Source organism: Neocloeon triangulifer, unplaced genomic scaffold (assembly GCF_031216515.1).
Source record: "Neocloeon triangulifer isolate White Clay Creek 2 clone unplaced genomic scaffold, ASM3121651v1 ptg000001l, whole genome shotgun sequence".
Taxonomy (NCBI): Eukaryota; Metazoa; Arthropoda; class Insecta; order Ephemeroptera; family Baetidae; genus Neocloeon; species Neocloeon triangulifer.
Window position 1 is genome coordinate 1,108,142 of NW_026775544.1, and position 19,995 is coordinate 1,128,136.

General features: G+C 45.0%; 2 protein-coding genes across 6 annotated transcripts; one reads left to right on the forward strand and one right to left on the reverse strand.

Annotated features, from left to right (window-relative positions):
* The first annotated feature begins 83 nt into the window (after positions 1-83).
* On the forward strand, positions 84-1,834 carry LOC132194216 (alpha-2-macroglobulin receptor-associated protein). The gene is made up of 7 exons (XM_059615372.1): positions 84-229; positions 332-551; positions 612-936; positions 990-1,091; positions 1,162-1,252; positions 1,305-1,461; positions 1,518-1,834. Exons 2-7 carry the CDS (start codon positions 339-341, stop codon positions 1,731-1,733), a joined length of 1,104 nt encoding a protein of 367 aa, XP_059471355.1. The 5' UTR covers positions 84-229; positions 332-338; the 3' UTR covers positions 1,734-1,834.
* Positions 1,835-2,023: 189 nt separating this feature from the next.
* On the reverse strand, positions 2,024-19,679 carry LOC132194180 (ankyrin repeat and KH domain-containing protein 1). Of its 5 annotated transcripts, none has more exons than XM_059615340.1 (27): positions 19,326-19,679; positions 17,713-17,875; positions 17,424-17,580; positions 16,700-16,799; positions 16,437-16,584; positions 16,098-16,378; positions 15,825-15,920; positions 13,867-14,065; positions 12,752-13,269; positions 11,884-12,691; positions 11,304-11,717; positions 10,414-11,162; positions 10,113-10,350; positions 9,334-9,771; positions 9,055-9,222; positions 8,634-8,999; positions 8,424-8,578; positions 8,064-8,372; positions 7,882-8,013; positions 6,961-7,829; positions 6,807-6,905; positions 6,583-6,753; positions 5,483-6,488; positions 4,528-5,258; positions 3,633-4,329; positions 3,323-3,520; positions 2,024-3,217 (listed from the first exon to the last, which is right to left on the reverse strand). In XM_059615340.1, the coding sequence occupies exons 1-27, from the start codon at positions 19,542-19,544 to the stop codon at positions 3,194-3,196; spliced, it is 9,453 nt and encodes a 3,150-aa protein (XP_059471323.1). In that variant the 5' UTR covers positions 19,545-19,679; the 3' UTR covers positions 2,024-3,193. The 5 variants fall into 5 exon arrangements, with proteins under 5 accessions (XP_059471323.1, XP_059471305.1, XP_059471314.1 ...); XM_059615322.1 differs by having other exon boundaries at positions 13,876-14,065; positions 16,700-16,844; XM_059615331.1 differs by having other exon boundaries at positions 3,633-4,317; positions 16,700-16,844.
* Between the last annotated feature and the right edge of the window lie 316 nt (positions 19,680-19,995).

Here is a 19,995-nt window from a genome sequence, read left to right on the forward strand (position 1 = left end):
CTGAATTAAATTTTTTATATTTTAAAACATCCATTTACAGTTAGGTTGGCCGCATTGCAATAAATGTAAAAGGAGAGGAGAAGGGGGAGAAGGAGGAGAAGAGCAGGAGTGAGCAGGAGCAACGAAACAACGAGAGATGAGAGAGGAAAAATAATGCAAATAGGGATGAAAACAATCGTGAATTAATTTTGCTCGAAATTTAATTAATTGTTTAGACAATTCTATTGAGGTATGGTTTTTCTTTGATGCAATATTGAAGTTATTTTTCTAGTACATAATTTTATACGGATTATTATGTACATTATTTTAATTGAATATTTAATATGTGCAGATAAACCATGAAACGAATGAATGGAATCCATTGTGCGCTGCACCTGCTCTTCCTCTTGGTGCTTTTCTCCAGCGTCGTGGAATGTGGGAACAATAAATATTCAAAAGAGGCCAACATGAATTACGAAAAGGAGGCCAAATTAGACCTATCCTACTTTAGGAACCTGCAGTCGCCGTTCAGAATGGCCAAAGTTAACATTCTGTGGTCAAAGGCTCAGAAAGTCTTTTCTTTAATTAAATGCAAATAATTTATTTACCTTATTTTTTTTTGTCAATTTCAGAGATTGACAGAATCAAAGCTCAAGTCGCTCTTCAGCGAACTGAAAATCCACGACAAAGAGGAGCTCACTTTCAAGAAAATGAAGTCTGACGGTGGGGACAAGGAAGGTTTAAAAGAGGCAGAGATGAGGAAAAAATTAATAGGGATAATGAGCACTTATGGGTTATTGGAGCACTTTGAAGACGTGAATGACCCAAAGAAGCTCAAAACACCTGATAACCACCCAGCTTTCAACGAAGCAGGTGACGAACATCTAAACAAATTAGTCTTCCGAGACAAGAAACTGAACAAGCTGTGGATGAAAGCTGAAAAATCTGGGTTTACAAGTAAAACCATTTTATAATTTTGTTATTTTTGAAATAAAGAAATTTTCCATCAGCTGCTGAATTAAAAACATTACATGAGGAATTCACCCACCACCAGGACAAAATTGATCAGTATCACGGCCTGCTCTCCGACATCGAGCAAGGAAATGTTGCAAGTAGGAAAATTAAATAAAAATCTGAAAAATTCAAATGGTCATACTTAAATGAAAAAAAATCATAATATAGATTCTCTCGATGAAGAAAACACTGGTTTCAATGATATTGAGCAAGTCGAGGAGAAAGAGAAGAAATACTCTGGCCAAGCAAAAAAATTAAAGTATTTAAAATCATTATTGCATTAACAGCTCAAATTTATATTTTAATGGTAGAGCACACCACCAAGAAATTCGTGATGGCTATGATAGGCTTCATCGTTTGGCAGCACAAGGACCTGATAATAAAGAGTTCGTTGAGCCTAAAGTGCAGGGACTCTGGAGAATTGCTGCCCAGTCAAATTTCACAACTCACGAACTCGAATCGCTAAGAGTGAGCGTTCTGTTTAAACCAGTGTTCAATGCTTATTTAAATTATCTAAACTTTAGGTGGAACTTCTGCATTATGAAAATAGACTGCTGAAGCTCAGACATCTCCAAGTTGAGGCTGAGATTCACAAGGACAGGTTGAAATCCGAGATGGACGGGAAGATGTCTGAAGAGGCGCTGACCCAGATGGACAAGATCAAGAAGCAAGTCAGAAAGGCAGAGAAGCTTCATTACGATTTAGAATCTCGCATCTTGTCCAGGCACAATGAGCTGTGAAGTTTTGCGCTTGCCGAAAGATTTAGGAACAATTATTGCATTTTGTCCATATTTGGTCTTACTAATAAATGATAATTTTGACTTGAAATTTAAAAAAATAACTTTGCATTTTAGTTTGAGCAACTAACCTACCTGTTTGAGTGTCTAATATTTAATAAATATGACTGTTCAGTTCATCATTTCCATGCAGCATCGACTTTAAAATAATTGCAATAAAAATTTGTCTTTAATTGAAATGAATGACATGCAAAACTCAAGTCAGGGATGTGATTGACTAAAAATTCTAACCATTACAGTGCGTATTGTGGATATATATTTTAAATAATTTTTTTGTATAATGTACAAGCGAATGATTTATACACGGCACTGCGACCCTTCAATTTGGGATTTTCTAATCCTTAAGCTTTATCATGTAATCATCATTGTTCATGCAAGGTAGTAATAAACACAAGATACAATTGTAAAAAATAAATACAGCATCATTTCTAAAAAGAAATATGGAAGATAAACAAATAATCCTGCTTCAAAAAAATGCTTCCAAGTTGCCATAGAAGTTGCAGGACTCGCTTCCTGTCCGACTCCTATCAACTAAACAAAGAGGACCTTGCTTTGCTGAAAGACACTCTACAAACTAAGGTAGGCCACTAGTTGGGGTTAGCTATCTTTAGGATGTTCGTCAAGACAAGTGTGTGATAGAAAGAGGCAGGTGGTTTTGACAACTGATCTTTAATACCCATCCCATCATCTACACTGTATTTGCACACTCTGTGAGATAATAATTATCAAGGTAATTGAAATGGGAGAGCAATCATAGGTGGGGGTGGCCAGTCGGGGCGGCTCTCCTCCGGTGCATCAGGAGGAGGCGGCTCAGTCGAAGGGCCAACGCAAGAACATAATATGCAGCTGTGGGTCGGGCGGCGCTCGTCGACGTCCGCTCCACAATCCCACTTAACACTTCAGCTCATTTAGTATATCCATACTTTCATAATAGTCATATTTTGTGATCAGGCAGGTGGCCTGAGAACCACATGATGGTTTTTTATCGTACAACTCCGAAAAGCCAACAAAAAGCAAACGCACGTGTTTATCCTTGGAAGGTATTTTTCCATCATCGAATCTACTAAAAAATAATAATCGCGTACCAAAATGAAATAATTTAAGTTCAGTTGGAAATTAAGCAGCATCCAAAGCGGTCTCTTGAGAATGCAATTAATCAATAACAGGTCTTACTAAGCAGGCTACAAACACGTTTGGATCCCAGAACTATTAGAGAAGAGTGGACAAAGCAGTGGTAATTTTTTCTTCAACATTTTGACCGGTTTAACTACGGATGGTAGGATTGAATTCTTTGCGTGTGTTTAAAAAATGTGATAGTAAACGCGCGTGGCATTGACTATTCAAGTATCTTGCTGCATCGTAAATCATCTTCAACAATTGCTGCAACTACCACTTTGATCTTCTTATTTGCTCCAATTGTTCCAACCCTAAAAGTTGCAAAAATGGAATTAAAGACAAGCAAAGTAAGCAAATAAAAATGAGGTCCTCCAGAATCAAGTTACACACATCAAGGCATTTGAAATCATACTTACTTGAGGCTTGTCTGGCAATTCAGTCAATCCCATACGGGCAGTAGGGTCCCAACTCGGAGCTTCCAGTTTGCCGATCATGTCTGGGCCCATGTCAGGACCTAACCCGGCTCCAACAAACGGCATGTACATGCCATGCTGCATCATGTTCATGGCCGGTGCTGCTCCATTCAAGAAGCTATGGGATCCATCAGGCTGGTTCTGTAAAATAAAATATACTTGGTTGAAAACTATTTGCAAAAATTATAAAAATTATTAAACGTTATTCTGAGTTAAAAACTTTGTGAAATAATATATTGCAGAATATAATTACATGGTACGCATTGTCAAGCTCGTCCAGCCTGATTCCTCCAGGACGACCCATCATATAGGGTAGACGATCCGGAGGGTTGCCAGCCCAAGAAGGGTTGACCATCTTGTTCTGATTCAACCAGGCGTCCTGCTCGGAAGCATTGTTCATCGAGTACTTCCACGCTCTCTCGGTGCCAATAGGCCTCGGGACCCTTCGCTGCTCCTCCAACTGCTTGGCCAACTGGGCGGCGGCTAACTGGTCAACTGGTGGCGAGTTGTTGTTGGCCGACGGCGACATGTTGGTTGGTGAGCCGTGGTGGTGCAGCTGGGCGCCGTTTTCTAGACCGAGGATCTCGGGCGGCATATTCTGCGGCAGATAGTTGAGGAGATCCTGCTGGTGGTGCATGTTGTGGGTCATTGGGATGGACCAGCGCGTGGGCGGCATCTGGTGGTGGCTTGGGGGCGCCCCTGAGCCTCGGTGGTACGAGTTTGAGGCGTTCGGCTTGAACTGGTTCAGAATAATCGGGTTGGCGTTGGCCTGGTTCGGCTGCATGTTGTACATCTGGGGCATCTGGTGAGACATCTGCTGGTGCTGGGGTTGCGAACCACCACTCTGCACATTCTGCTGCTGCGAACCCATGCTCTGCTGCTGTTGAGACTGCTGCTTGCCGCCCATACCATGCAGGGAGCTTGAGAAGTCCGGAGCCCTAGGATTAAGTCTGTAATTAGAATGAAAAGCGTGCAGATCAATTTGACTGGTTGTATTGGCCAATGATCAAATTGATTTCCTTAAAAATGTATCTAAAGATATTAATCATGTTTTCTGTAGATGTGACATTAAAAGATATTTTCCTTGAGATAAAAACTTTTAATTGAGCATGATAATTAGGAAAAATGTTGTAGGAGAAATTTCTTACCTGGAATGCATGCTGGGTGGAGACATGGAGGCTGCCGAGGCTTGATTGGCATTGGCGCCGCTCTGATAGTGCTGCTGCATGTTGGGCCCTGCACTTTGTGGTGGCGTAGGAGGGTAGGGACCCATCATGTGTTGCTGACCGGCCTCCTGGTGGTGACCTTGACCACCAGATTGCGGTTGCACAACCTTCAACAATGGTGGTGGGTGCTCGTAACCAGGCGAAGGCGCCAAGGTGTACTGCTGCTGCTGCTGGTTGGGCGGAGGCTCAATGATGTTGGACGAGGACATGTGCATGTGGCCAGAGGCTCTCTGCATTTCCGCCCGCTCATTCAGCATTTGTCTGTAGGTCTCGGCTTGCGACACAGGTGGAGGGCCGATGTCACCGTGACTGCTTGGTCTCGCAATTGGATGTGCCTGCTTCTGGTTGGGCGACGTGTTCATTCCAATAGGTGTTGGGAGAGGAGGTGGTGGCTCAGTGAAGTTCGAGGGTGCATTCTGATAGTTGGAGGGCACTTGAGGAACCGAAATTGACGCCTTGGGCAGCACCGGCGAAGATATGGAGCTTCCTCTGTAGCCGGGAGCCTTGGAGGCGTCCACCTGAGGCGGCAGGCTGTCCAGGAATTTGGGGGCAGCAATTGCTTGGCCAGGGCCTGAGGCATTACCTGCAGCAGCCACACTGGCAAAGTTCATACCCTTCTGGCAGGCAGCATCATTCTCACATCCCCAGACAGGCTAGGATCAAAAAATAATGTTGGTAAACGAAAAACATATTTGCTAAAGGAATATTTTGAGCTGTAACATTTTCTGTAATCATCATTGCCAAAAATAAAAAGTGGATTTAACAAAATGAGTTTTAGCTCAAAATAAGTATTTTTTTTTTCTAAATTACACAATTAGAGGTATAGTATAATAATATTCAAATTTAAAATAATAAATAATTTGAAAAAAAAAAATACCTTGCTGTCGTTGAAGAGGGAGTACTGTTGCAGAGGAGTCTCTGTCCGGCTGGACGGCCTTGCAATGGGCTGTTGCTGGGGAGGTTGCATCTGTTGTGGCTGTTCCTGGGGTGTCTTTCTTCCCTGCTGGCTGTGCTGAGCTTGAGCAGGTGGCCCGTTGGGAACAGATTCTGCCATCAGAGGTTTCACCATGGGTGCAGCATCTATCAAGGAAGGAATTCCGGCAGTTGAAGCTCTGGACGCCGTTGGAGCAGCAGAATGTTTGATCGGCGACTGAGGGACAGGAGTGGATTGAGGAGTCGAAGAAGCAGCTGCTGCTCCTCTGGACTGTTTGGGCTGCGAGGGCGTTGTGCTGGTGGTCAAGCCCTGGATTGGGGCCGAGCTCTCAGTCAGCTTGGCAGCAAAGGTCTGAGTGGTGGTGGTTGATATTTTGGTTGCCCTGCCTGCAGTCATGATGGCCGTTGTGTAGGACATGGTGGTCTTTGTGTTGTTCGAAGCCGCAGCGGCAGCTGCGGCTCTCTTTTCAGCAGCAGCTGCATGTCTCGGAGCAGTGGCAGCACTTCGGCTGCTGGCCATGGTGGTGGTGGTCTTGGTGCTCACTGCACTTCTCAGGTTAGAATTCAACAAGGAGGTCAGCGCGCTAGTGCTGGCACCTGGGAGGACGTTTGCAAGCATTTCTGGAGTAGCCTCCACTTTGCCTTCTAAGAACCAACCAAGTTTCTGCAGCTGGGCCGTGGCAATGCTCTGCTTTGAGGCCACATTAGGCTGAGCAGCGGACAGAGGAATAGGCTTGGACGCCGCTGTTGCACCAGCAGCACTGGACTTGCTGCTTTTGCCTGTAGGTGCAGCAACTTTGGTCATCTCGGCTGTCCAAGTAACTCCACTGGTTGCCGAAGACGCCGCTGTAGCACCTTTTTTTGGCAAAATGGTTGTGAGGTCCGCCTCTGGGTCCTTGACAAGAGCAGAAATCAGCATGTGCGCTTGCTTTGTGGCTTCGGAAGATCCCCTATAATAAAGAGAAGGCAAATTCTAAGTATATTTTCAAAGGGATATGGAATAGTTTTATGCCAATTGAAAACAATGGCAGTAAATATACTTACTTGATGGTTATAGTTCTCTCGCCCTGGCCCTTGGTCTGCTTGTCAACTTCAATGTGCGCCCCTGTGGCAGTTCTAATTGCGTTAATGTTGCTGCCTCCTCTGCCAATCACCCTGCTGATGGCGTTTGAGGGAACAAGGACCTTCTTAGATTTGAAAGGAGAATTGACATACCTGGGGGAAAAAAATTTGCAGATCTGTTGGTAGAAAAGTTTAAAATTACTCACTTTCTCACAACTTCCTTCCAACCTTCCTCTCTTTTACCACCTTGCTTAGGACTTGTGGAACTCTTGGTTACAGGAGCAGGCTCTGAATCACAGTATTGGCTAAACAGAGTTTCATTAATGAAAAATAATTACTTATTATCAAGTTTCAACTTACATGGTGGTGCTTAGGTAAGCTGATGACTTTTTGCTCTTGGACGAAGGAACATATGTCTCATTTCCAGTGGCTTCAAAGTCTTCCCTCTCAGCAGGATGCTGATGTTGCTGTGGCTTCGGAGTCGCCTCAAACATTAGATGAGGGATCTTGTTTACTTTGTTGCTTCCACGCTTGTTGCTGATGTTGTTTGTTTCAGTCATGGGAGTTTGGCTGTTACCCTGCAGAACAGGGGTGGGCGCCGACTTTTCAACAGGCTGGCTCATTGCGGCTGGAGGTTTTATGTCTTTGGAAGTGGGAAGAGGAGCAGGGGCTGGCTGCTTTGACTTGGGTGCCTCCTTCTCTAGGACGGGAACAGGAGAGTTTTCTTTATCACTCTTAGCAGTAGCAGCAGTAGTGACCACAGGGCCTTTGTTTTTCTTTTTCTTCTCCTTGCGCTTCTCTTTTGACTTGACGTCATTGCTGCTGCAGCTGCCTTGGCTGTTGGCGTCGATGCCACTGTCACCCTCTTCCTTGTCAACCATTACCTCATTGCGAGGCGCCACTACTGCAGGGCTCTCAGGAGGCACGTCCACCTTGGTTTCGACAGTCTCTTGGGGCTCATCCTGATCCTTGTCATCCTCATCGCCACTCTCTTTGTCATCATCATTTTCATCACCTCCTACCTTGCGTTTCTCTTCCTTCTTTTCAAGTTTCTTCTTCTTTTTGCGTTCTCGTCTTCTGGCTGCTGCCGCTTTCTTTGATTCCTCTCTGGTCTTTTCCTGATCAAGCTCTTCTAGTAGGTTATCAGCGTTCATGCTGGCTTTGGCGGCCTGCATGTCCTTGGCAGCTCTAATCTCTTGGACGCACTCAACGCACTTGTCAAGCAATTCCTAAATTTCAAATTATTTACTTCTTCTTTGGAATTAAACTGCAAAAACTCACTTTTTCATTCAGGGTAATGGTGGAGATGTATCTGGACATTTCTTGATCACTTGGGAACTGTGTTACTCGGTGGACCATCCACTTAACAGCCTTAACATGGCCTTTCCTGAACGCTGCCATTAGACACGACACCTGAAAAAGGAATTTTAAAAATTTGATCAAAATTTGAGCAAAATCATTACCTTTCGGTTGTCTTGAGAGTCGATGTCTGCCCCATGGTTATAGAGCATTTCTATTACGTTCAGGTGTCCTCCATTGGCTGCGAGCCACAACGGCGAGTTTCCCTTTTTATTCTTGACTTCTACTTGAGCTCCACGGTTCAATAAGAGCTCAACAAATCGCACATGGCCTTTGTCAGCCGCAATGGTGAGGGCAGTGTCCCTCGATGACGGAACTGGTGGAGCGTTGACGTCGGCTCCTTTGTCGAGGAGCACTCTGCCAACTTCCACATAGCCGCCACTTGCAGCTTCCATAAGAGGCGTGAGACCAGTCTGTAAAAGAAATTGCATAAGGAGCCTGTTTCAGAGAAAGCAAATGAGCACCTTTGCTCGGTGTTCAACATTGGCTTTGCGGTCCAGCAGTAGACTGACAACTTCATGTCTGCCTTGGAAGCAGGCGAGCGTCAAAGCTGTGTTTCGGTTTGTTTCAATCTGGGCATTGATGTCACTTCCCATGTCAAGAAGAAGTTTCACAGCAGCTATTGAAACTTTATAATAAGAACTTTTTTAACAGAATAGGTGGATTTGAAATACCTGTATGGCCATTCATTGCTGCCAACATGAGAGGCGAAATTCCAAGCTTACTGCCAGTTCGGGAATTAATTTCTGCCCCGGCATTGAGGAGCAGTTTGATTATGTTCACATAGCCTCCAGAAGCCGCCAAGCTCAAAGGTGTGTAATCAGACACATTCCTATGCTCCTTGTTGGCATTTCGGGACAAAAGAAGGCTAACCACCTCAATTCGGCCGCCTGAACAGGCCAAGGAGAGGGGCGTGTCTTTAGTTCTCTCTGACTGTGCCTCGATGTCTGCCTGGTGGTCCAGCAAAATTTTGACAACCTTCTCATGGCCAGCGGTTGCAGCAAGTATCAAAGGAGTGAATCCCTTCTTGTCTCGGTGCTCTAAAAGTTCCCTTGTAAGAACATTGAGGAACTTTGGCTTTAAGATAACAATTACCTATATTTGCTCCTCGGCTGATCAAAAGTTCAACCAGGTCCTCGTGACCACCAGCACAGCCAAGCGTCAAAGCTGTGTCATGGTTGCTGTCCGTCTCGGAGTCAACGTCAATTCCGTGAAACTGCTGCGGTGTGTAAGGGGCTACTCCATTTTGATAAATGGGAACTCCTGAGAAAATTAAATGTAAACATATCAATGGATATCTAAATTATTTTCAAATCAGTCAACGCATGCATGAAAACAACAATTATGGTTATTTGACAGTTGGGCAAAACTGACCTGTGGTCGCATCATACTGATAGTTCTGCATGATATTCTGGTGCGGAGGCAAAAGCGTTTTATCGTCATCCACAGGTTGTTGGTGGTGGTGGTGGTGGTGGTGAGTGTGCTGCTGCTGTTGGTGGGCAACTGCCGGCTGCTGCAGAGTGGCAACAGCTGCTGTTGAGGTGGTTGGGCGCGCCGGTTGGGTTCCAGCAGGGAGGTACGGGCTTTTCTTGTTGCCCTTCTTCTTGTTCGGCGTTTGCGTTGCTGCCTGCGTTACCGAGGGTGCGATACTCGTGGTGGACTGAGTGCTGGCGGACACAGTGGCAGCCACAGAGCTTGGAGTGGTCACAGCCTGCTTAACGTCGCTTCCACTTCCACTACTTGTTGAGGATGACCTGCTGCCACTACTCGGCACAGACGTGGGAGTCGCTCCTCCCTCTGGAGTTTGAGGAGCTGTGGTCGAGCGTCGCAGGTTAGTCAAACACAAATTTAGGTGACCAAAGTTAGGTTAGGTAGTTAATAAAACAAATTAGTTTCAGTTTATGACATTTACAAGTTTGGGAAGATTCTTGATTTTCAGTGAAAGGCGAAAATCGTTCAAAACGTAACGACATGCAAATTTCAATAATTGTAGATTATTTAACGAAGTGACAATTGTTCCAGAAAAATAATTTTGAATGATCAATATGCATTAGTTTATCAATCTTACTAAAATTGTTTTAAGAACTTTTTAGAAGTATGGAACAATAGTCTAAAGAACTAATTACAAAATTTAAAAAAAAAATGGCACTCACCTATCTGTGGTGGTAGCATTGGTATCTTGTGTGGTTTTAAACCACCCAGACTTGCAGATGCTTGTGCCAGACGAGAACTGATTGCCTGCAGCTGAGCCTGCCCCGGAGGGCCGCTGCCGCTGGCAAACAAGTTTGACTCATCGGGCTGGACAGGAGTTTGAACAAATGCATTCGCTGGCAGACTTACAGCCGCTTGATTCATAGGCAGTTGGTACGACAGGTGGATATTTGTTCCAGGCTGCAACAATTATTTGCAAAATATAGTTAACTCCGTTGAAAGAACAAGAGTGATAAATCTAACCACGATTATTTCATTAGTTGGCTTTAGCTGCATCTTCACAGGGATGTACTCGAGCCTTTGAAAAGCTGCATTTCGGGTGGCGGCGTCAGCATCCAAGGCTGGCGGTGCAGGAAACTGAATGTTGAGGGGCTGAGAACCTGGCTGCTGCTGCTGTTGTTGCTGCGTTTGCGCCAGTGGTTGAGGTGTCAACAGGGACAGATTAATGGCCTCTTCAACAGCCCTCTGGTAGGTGAGCTGGGTCTCGAGTGCTTTCTCGTCGACATGCAATTTCAGAGCTGCAAGAAGGTCAGCTGTCTTCTCTAGGGATTCAGGATAGGTTTCTTCCACAGTTTGCTCTTTGCCATCCTTGGTCTCGCCGCCACTGTCCTCTTTGACAGCCTGGCTGCTCTTGTCCTGAACTCGGGTGATTGGAGCTTGTTGCTGCAGAGCTTTGAGTTGCTTCTGAAGCATCTGGTGAATCTGGCTTTGGGATGCACCACCAATGCCAGCGATTCCAGCTTCTTCAAGTTGCTTTAGTTGGTTCTGCAGCTGATGAAGTTGCTGCAGGGTCTGCTGCGTGTGCGCCGTTTGCTGCAGCAGCGATTTAGCTTGCGCCATTTCGCTGCTCACCTTGGCAACGTCGGCTCCTGCCACTTCACTGACCGGAGGGCCCGCTTGGTTGGCAACATGCGCCTGGAGCTGCTGATTCAGTTGTTGGATTTGCTGTAGCTGTAGAGCAGCCAGCTGCTGTTTGCTGATTCTATTTTTAGCTGAAACATTGAATTAAATATTTTAAATTTTGTATCATTTTTATAAGAATCAACAAATAATAAAAGATATAATCTGAATTGATGTCTATTAAGACCAAAAGTAAAGGGATGTATTTCAAACAATTTCTGCTCTACACTTACCATCTTTCTTAGACACAGGTTTTGCCTTAGGCCGATCTTGAATGGGGGTTGGCGCAGCAACATTAAAGCCTAAGGTGGTCGAGTCGGGAGGGGTGACGGCGTGAAAGCTGGTTGGCACGTCACCGAGTATTTGAGCCGCGGTTGGAACAGGAGCGTTTTGGATGGAAGTAGTTGAGGCAGAGGTCACAGCTGTAGGTGCTTGGAAGCTAAGAGAAGGCATCGATGCTAGGGTGAATCCTGTTTGATTTGCCATAGCACCTAGGTCGATGCCCTGCTGGCTCAGGGCACTGAGCGATTGGCCCAGGTGGGGTGGGACCTTGCTGGCAGGGCTCCCGTAAAAACTCGCTGGTAGGGTGGCAGTGCAAAGTGGGGAGAAGAAGTTTGGCGGCAAACTACTAAATGTAATGTCACTTGCTGCGAACAAGAAGATAAATGTTGTAGAGCAAAAACTACCAAAAAGTACAAAACTTTTAGTTTTAAGAAACGGAGCTAAATTGTATTAGATTTTATATTTTCGTAATGTTAAATCTTATTGCAATTTTTTGTTTGTTAACAGTGGAAGTTTTAACTAATTATTTACCTGGAGGAAGGGTGATGTTGGTGAGTCCCTTTGAGATATCATCAAGCGGAATGTCAAGAACCTTGACCTTAGTGGCAGGTGGTGACGCAGAGGAGGATGACCCTGACGACGACGGCGCGCCAGAGGGTGGCAGTTCAGCAGCTAGCTGCGCAGGGGGCACAGGTTCCCCCAAGAGAATGTGGGGTGAGGTCACCTGCAATTCCTCCTCGACTCTCTGCAATTCCTCCAGTATCTTCTTCTGCAGAATCTTCTCTTCCTCAAGCTTCAGTTTGGTCTCCAAGTCTTTCAGCTGCGTGATGCTCTTCTGCGAGAGCAACCCTGGATCGATCCCTTTCGCCAAGAAGTCTGTCTCGGCCATGGACATCAACCGCTTTTCAACATCCTGCGTGTACGCCGGAGAGCCTTCAAGATTTATGCTCGGTCGAAATTTGCGGATAAGGGACTTTTGCACTGCACTTTTGCCCTGGCTGGGTGCTGGCGCAGCAGACGCGGCAACCTTGGCAGAGGTGGTGGATGCGGAGGGCGTGGGGGCTATTTCCTCATGGGGAGGAACTGCAGTTCGGACCCCATCAGGCGCCTCGTGGAGGCCAGGGGTGGTTTGGGTGGCGGTTGGTGTGGGCGCAGGGGATGGAGGTTGGGTGCTGGCATTGCTGTGAGAACCAGGTGGCAGAGGAGCCGCTGCTGCCGCGGCGGCAGCAGCAGTGGCCACCTGCTGCTGGATCATCACATTATTTGGGTAGTCGAGAAGTAACTGGACGACATGAGTGTGGCCGCCCTTGGCCGCCTCAATCAGCATAGTAGAATTGTCCTAAGGAATAAAAATTCTCAGTAAGTAAAGAATGTAATAGGCAATTAAATAGAATCTAACCTTCAGTTTGTGAAAAGGATCTGCTTGGTTGGCGAGGAGGAACTCAACCACCGACTGGTGACCACCAGCACAAGCCAATGACAGTGGTGTGTGGTCATTGTTGGTAGTCTGCCGGTTGACGTCAGCGTTCTTGGAAACAAGGAACTGGACAGTGCACAGGTGGCCGGCCCTGCAAGCTTTCATCAGAGGCGTCCTGCCTCCTTCAGACTCATGCTCAAGGTCGGCGCCGTTTTGCAGCAACAGTTCCGCCACGTCCGTGTGGCCATTTTCACAGGCGTAAGTGAGGGCAGTGTCTCCAGTAGAGGTGGTGGCGTTCACATTTGCCCCTACACTGAGAAGGTAGCGTACAAGGTCCAGGTGGCCCTCTTGCGAAGCTTCCATCAGTGGCGTGGATGCGCCCGCCTCGATGTCAGCACCAGCCTTGATCAGGAATTCGGCAACCTCAAGAAAACCGCCGCAACATGCCAACGTCAGGGCGGTCTCCTGCGTTTCTTCCGTTTGAGCATTGATGTTGGCTCCTGTGAATGTAACAAGTAAAAGTTATTATTAATAATTTTTTTGGAGAAAAAATTTAATTTTTAAAATTAGAATGCACTGAATACTCTAGTATGTAGGTTAAATTAAGCATATATTTTTTTATCTGTTTTAAGGCCTCCTTATTGACATCTACAACTCCTGTTTGCGGAAAATCGGCCCGAAATTTTTGGACCCAGATTTTTTTATAGATTCCTGCCCATCAGTGGAGTTGATTGCACAAAGAAAAATGGGGGGTCGCGCGGATTAATCTTGAAATTTGATATTTTGAAATTTAACAAGGCGTTTTATGGCGATTTTTGTTTTTGGCGATTAAAAAAAATCTACCCGAAATTTTTTGCTCAAAATTGCACAAAATGATAATTGAATGACCCTAAACAGATTCGCAGAAAAAAATTGGGGGTTCATGGGGCAAAAATTTTACATTGGGCATAAGGGATATCAAAAAAACCTCTTTGGTACTCTTAGCATTGCAATAAGGAGTCCTTAAATGAAAGTTTAAAATCCACTAGAAAAAATTTAAAGAAATTAAAGTTGTAAATTATATAAAAAAATTAAGTTAAGTTACAATTTTTAATTACCAGAATTACCTTGGCTAAGGAGAAGGGCAACCATCTCTTCGTGCCCTTCTCTCGCCGCTTCCATCAAGGGGGTGTATCCTTCATCGTTGACCTCTTCGATGTTTGCACCTCTCTCAATGAGAAGGAGCGCAAGGTCGACATGACCACCGCACGCTGCTAGGGTAAGGGGTGACTCAAAACTGTCAGTTGGCATGTTGACCTGAATTGAAGGAAAAATAAAATACAGTTAACACGAAAGTTAATTTATGCACTCAAATAAGTTCATTAAGTCAATGAAAACATTTCAATAAAATTTATTTGCATAGGCATTGCGAGTTGAGACGGGCATTACGCTTTATTTGATCGAAAAAGACGGGTGTATTCAGCGGCATCTTTAAACAACCATTGCTTTGTGATGGACTGAATTGATCAGTTGTTACTTCCTTCAAACTAATTAATTAAATGAGAGGCAAATCTCAACCAGTCGCCGCGACGAGCAATTTAATTGGTTCCAGTTGCGCGCGGCCGTGTGAGAAAGAAGGCATTCCCCTGTTGCTGTCGTTCCCAAACCTCAAGGTCACGCCGTGACCCACAAGCAGAGCTATGAATGCATTTTTCGACGCGGGGGGAGGAAGGCCGAGGGGGGAATTAAACAGCAAGGAGTGGTTGTTGCTGGGAAAATCCAGAATTTCGTTCTAGAAAAGCATTCAATAAGAAACGAACTTAAAAATTGAAAGTAAAAAATAAAAAAAAATCCAGTGACAAATAAAATATGAAAATACCTTCAGTGTAAGTTTAAAAATTATATAATTTCCTAAATTTTAAATGGGGGAAAGTTTTTTGTTTTATTGTTTGTCTTGCATAGCAATTACTCCAAATTCGCATGACACAGATTGGAAGCGCTCGGTCCCGTTTCGGATGTGAGCGCGCCAATTCTGGCTGAAAACTGTTATCCTGTCCATCATGAACAGCAAGCGGTAATTGGTAGATGCATTTTATGTAGCAGGTTAATGAACCTCAGTGCGAACAAAACGAGAGTTGCGCTATGATCGAAGAGAGAAAGAAAAGGAAGGCACGGCAGCGTGAAGTTCCGTGACGTCATGCGCCTGGATTGTTCACCGAGATTTGCAAGGAAGGCGTGCGGTGTGGCTGCGACCATAGACGCGCCACTCGCGATCAATAGGTTCGAGTTTGGGGCGCAAGTAGTTTTCTATCGTCTTTTCAACACAGACGAGTGCTGTGGGAAAATTTATTCTGCCCGGTGTGTGCCAGACATGTCTCTCTTTCGCTTCACACTCGCGAATTTCGAGCGGCCCGTCTGGCCAAGCTGGCTGGCGAACGGCGACAAAAAATCAATATTTTAATTAGGCACCACATTGCGAAGTATCGATTGCGCCGAATGGGGCATAATAACCAGTGCTGCTTTTTACTCTGTCTCGTGAGATTAGACGATGAGCAGAATTTCCAGCCACACCCACGTTTCGCTGCAACGCTGCATGCTCGAAATTATTACGAGCAGTCGCCTTGATTCACGCCATTGCACCGGCTATGCAAAATCTCGCAAAAAAAATTGCACATCATAACTTTCTATAGGCACGTTTGAAATTAGAGTGTGCTTGGGCGTGTTTGCATTTTTTGTTTAATTCACCGTGGGTACTCCGGCCAAGGCGAATTACGCAACAATTAACTAAAGCCTCAATGTCCAATGACATGCAATAAAAGTTATATAGGAATCAAGATCCTTTGCATGTTTACGGTCAACGATTATAAAATTTACTAAGAAATCTAAAAAAATTCAAATAACTGCCCTACATAAATTTGAACCAGTTATCAGTGAAATAGATTTGCTGGTAAAAAAACCAAAGCAATAACTTAAATTTATCTCTCAACTATCAATGCCTTGCAGTATCAGCCGATCAATTGATATAAAACGTTTATAAATAAAAACAAAACAAATGCTAGAAAGCTATGTAACTGACCTGTGCTCCCGAATCCAGCAACAGCCTGGCGACTTCGACGTGGCCGTCCATAGATGCTTCCATCAGGGCTGTATGCATTTCATCTGTTTTGTGCTCCTGCAAATAAAAATGGAACGGTTACAATTAAAACAATATTAGCTAAAGCTCCAATTAAATTTACAAAAATAATTTAGCTCCCCTTAATTTCAGGTTCATTTTTCAACCACATTAAAAAATAAAATGCTTGCAATCATCATTTAAATTATAAGACTACTAATGTAAAAATATACTCACTTGATCTGCTCCTGCAGCCAAAAGAAATCGGACCATTTCTAGGTGGCCTTTGTAGCAGGCTAAGGTGAGGGCGGATTCTTTGAACTCGTTGGAGTGCGTGTTGATCCCGGCGCCGTTTTCTAACAAAACCTTTGCCACGTTAACGTACCCAGCACTCGCTGCCTCCATGAGGGGCGTGTGGCCATTCTCATTGTGGTCCTCAACGTTTGCTCCTGCCGCCAGCAAAATTTCCACAACTTCCAGGTGGCCGCCGGCGCAAGCATACATCAAAGGTGTGTTCCCTGAAGAAGATAAAAAAAGGTTTAAAAGATGCAAATTTGAAATAATTTTTGCAAGTACCTGTGGATGATTGTGCATTGACGTCAGCGCCGTTTTCGATGAGAAGCCGGACTATGTCTGCGTGGCCTGCCGAGGCTGCCTCCATGAGGGGTGTGCAGTCTCCCTTGATGCCCCTGTCCTCCACTCCCGCGCTCATTGCTAACAAAACCTGCGAAAAAAAATCAAATTCACTTCTCATTCTTGTTTGCCTGCCTGATGGCCTTTGCTCCCCCCTTATCTAACTTTCCCTCCCTTTACAGATTGGATTCTGAAAATTTTCTCACCTGAGCTAGCTCAAAGTATCCCGCTGAGCAGGCTAGGGAAAGGAGACTCTCGCCATCCTCGGTTGTTTCGTGCACACTTCGCCCTTCTGAAAGCAACTTCCTGACGGTGCCAACGTCACCGTCGGAGCAAGCTTCAACCAGTGATCTAAATGGGACATTAGAACCACAATGTCACATGCAGCACTTGTTAAAAGCAGTTTGTCAACACTAACAGCTAGCACTAGTTTTGACTTTTAATACTTTTAATTGGGGATGTTTTGAGAGGGACCATCTCGGCACCAGTCGAGAGGAGTGACATTGCGATCTATCGACCTTGTTAATTTTGAGTGGAGGTGGACGAGTATATTTACAACAGAATAATCACGTTGCAAGCGGATTTTGGGTGGGTGTTATTCCATACACACAGTGTCGAAATAATTTGTCATATGGAAGCTTCAACAGTCTCCAATTTTGATAATGCGTTAACTTGTTGAGGCGGATTGTATTACAAGGCAAAGATGATTCCATTTGAGTTCAACAGCCCTTTAGATCAAATGAATTCACTTAACACTAGAACAATTTTTCAGTGAAAATTTTATATTAAAACACAAACAGCTGAATCATTTAAATGGAACCACCCTGGGTTTTACGAGTTTATTCTGGTGCTGCTTTTGGAGGGACTGGCCGTGTGATGTGACAAGCCCCGAGCAAAGCAAACTCCAATATTGGTCAACCCCCAAATTACCTGGTCTCTTGTTGGGGGGCTCGGGGGTTGTCGTTCCGCATTCTGGTGAGGGCGGCCGCCGCTTCGTCCAGCGCGCACGAAACGCTTGACGTGAGGCGCCGAAGCACTTCAGGGTCCGCCAACGCTTTTCCATCTGTCGACGACAGCTTACTAATGCCTGCAACATTGGGAAAATCTTGAATTTTATATCTTTCGATTTTAATAATATTGAAAACTTTTATCTAATTTTTCATTTTTTATTGATGATTGAAAAAAAATTCTTTGCACATTAATTGATGAAAATAATTACCTGCTGCTTCCAGCAGCGCCTCGAGCCTGGCTTGCGTTTCAGGGTCCACGGTTCTGTCAAGGTGGTCCGAGTCCTCGGGAAGGGAGGCCTTCCTCGCCAGGAATTTCTCCGAGGTCTTGGACACCTCGTCGAACTCAGGGTTGTCTATCACAAAGGGGCTCACCTGTCAAAACAAGAAAACAAAATCGTGTTTCAGTGAGTGAAACATCTTTTTTATGCCGCATTTCACCGAGAATGGGCGCGCACAATGGATGCAGGTACCTGCATCTCCATTGAGCTGCAATCTGGCCTAATTTTGGAAACATCTCCGGAACGAACATGAACTCAACCAATTGATGCAATTAGCACCAGATTGCATTAATTTCAATATTAACTAGGCAGATGAAAAACGAACACAACTTCGATTTCGAACAAAAATTAATTTATTTAATTGCCTCAGCTTCTGTCTTAGGGGTGTAAATATGTAAAAATTTATTATGTAATCGTAACTTTCAAGTGAACTCGTGTGCTACTGCAGAAGATAGCCAATTAAAAACGTACCCTTATTTTTATTCAAAGTATTTAATATTTTTACTAATTTTTTTTTGTTCTTCCTCACATAAGTCGGCTGATTATTGGCCGAGAATTATGAAAAGCCTGGCAGTTTCTTGTTTATTATCCCAGCCTGATTGCTCTTCTAAATGCAGCAAATAAAGTCTCGGGGGACGATAAAATTTATGAACACACGCGTTCATTAGCAAGATAAGGGACGAGCAAGTAGGTATGCACGTATGCTATTTAAGCATGCACTGAACGAAAAGTGGAATTTTCTCGGCAGACGATGAGCGAGGGGGACGCTGCAACCACGTTGATTAGATTACACAGGTGCAAAACACGGCGGCGACGGGGGAGCATCCGTCCCGAGACCGTTAGTGCGCGTTAATTCGCACACGCGAGTCGCATTCGCCACCCTCCCCCGGCATCGAAGGGTGTTGACCGCCGGCGACTCTCGTCACCCTCCGCGAAAAGTCACCCTTTGCAATTTAAGCAGGAATTAATTTTTAAGCTAAAAAAAAAAATTAAATAAATAAAATGAAAATAATTTCGCGAATTAGTAAGGAGAAACTGCAGAGGCGGAAAGGGAAAAATCGAGTGCACGTCTCGCGATCGCGAATCAATCTCGGGGAGCGGCCTAATTGGCCCTTTAATGCACTGGGGCAAGTGAATCAGGATGCATATTCAGCGATTACATCCACACTTCCTGCATTTCGAGCCTCCCTACCCAGCGGGCCGATGGATAACAAATACATACCACGTCCCCACACCGCCACTTACTTGTCCCAATACCCTAGCAACTTCGATCACTTCTGCATGCATGCGCCCTCATGTGGGCGCCACTTTTCCGCCTGCGGCCGCCGATTCGGCGGCCCCAACGCCCGCCGACGGTCCCACTGGCGGCCCAAATCGACCGAATTTGAATAATTGTGGCCGAATCCAAGGAGAGTCGAGGCAAAATAAAGGTTTCGGCGGCGGTGCGGCAACAAGATGTCTCTCCGCCGAGTTCATTGAAACTTGCTCGCAACCTCGAGGCGAGTGCGATTGCGAACGGTGGGACAACGGCATGCGGTTCTCACCTCGGACACTTCCTCCTCGTCACTCTCGGACGAGCTGGTGGTTGGCATGAAGTTCTGCATCGCCAGATAATTGTTCTCGTCTGATTTCCTCGGGCTCGATCCCGACGATTGGGGAGTTGACGATGGTTTTCCGTAGTCGCGCTCAGCACTTACTTTCTCGAGTTTCTGTCCTTCCGACTGGCTACTCTTTGCGACGTTCGGCATTTTGACACTCTTCATTGCTCTCTGATCATTGGTAGCGGTTCATAAAGACACTTGAATCACCTTTAGACGAGTTAATTTTCGGGTTTTACTCGCTTACAAATACCATCACTCTCCCAAGATGTGACCCGCCATGTCTAATATGGCGTATGGCACCCGGATGCCAAAATGAGGGAAAGAGCGCTAACACGTGCTGCCATCTGGCACTAACCGGCCGTTACTAGCCACGAGGCCACCCCTGCTCGTGGCCATCTGCCGCGAAATCACGAACGTACCGCACGCTTCGCCGGTTTTCCAGAATGATTTAAAAAAGTTGAATCTCTTTAAAATTTAAACTTCACCAAGAAGAATGTTTACTTTCATTTTATGTCATACACTATTTTATATGACATTTTTTTAATACACAGCTTATTTTCCATTAATCATTTCAAGATTTAAATTAAAAATTCTTGAGAAGCTTATTTGAGGA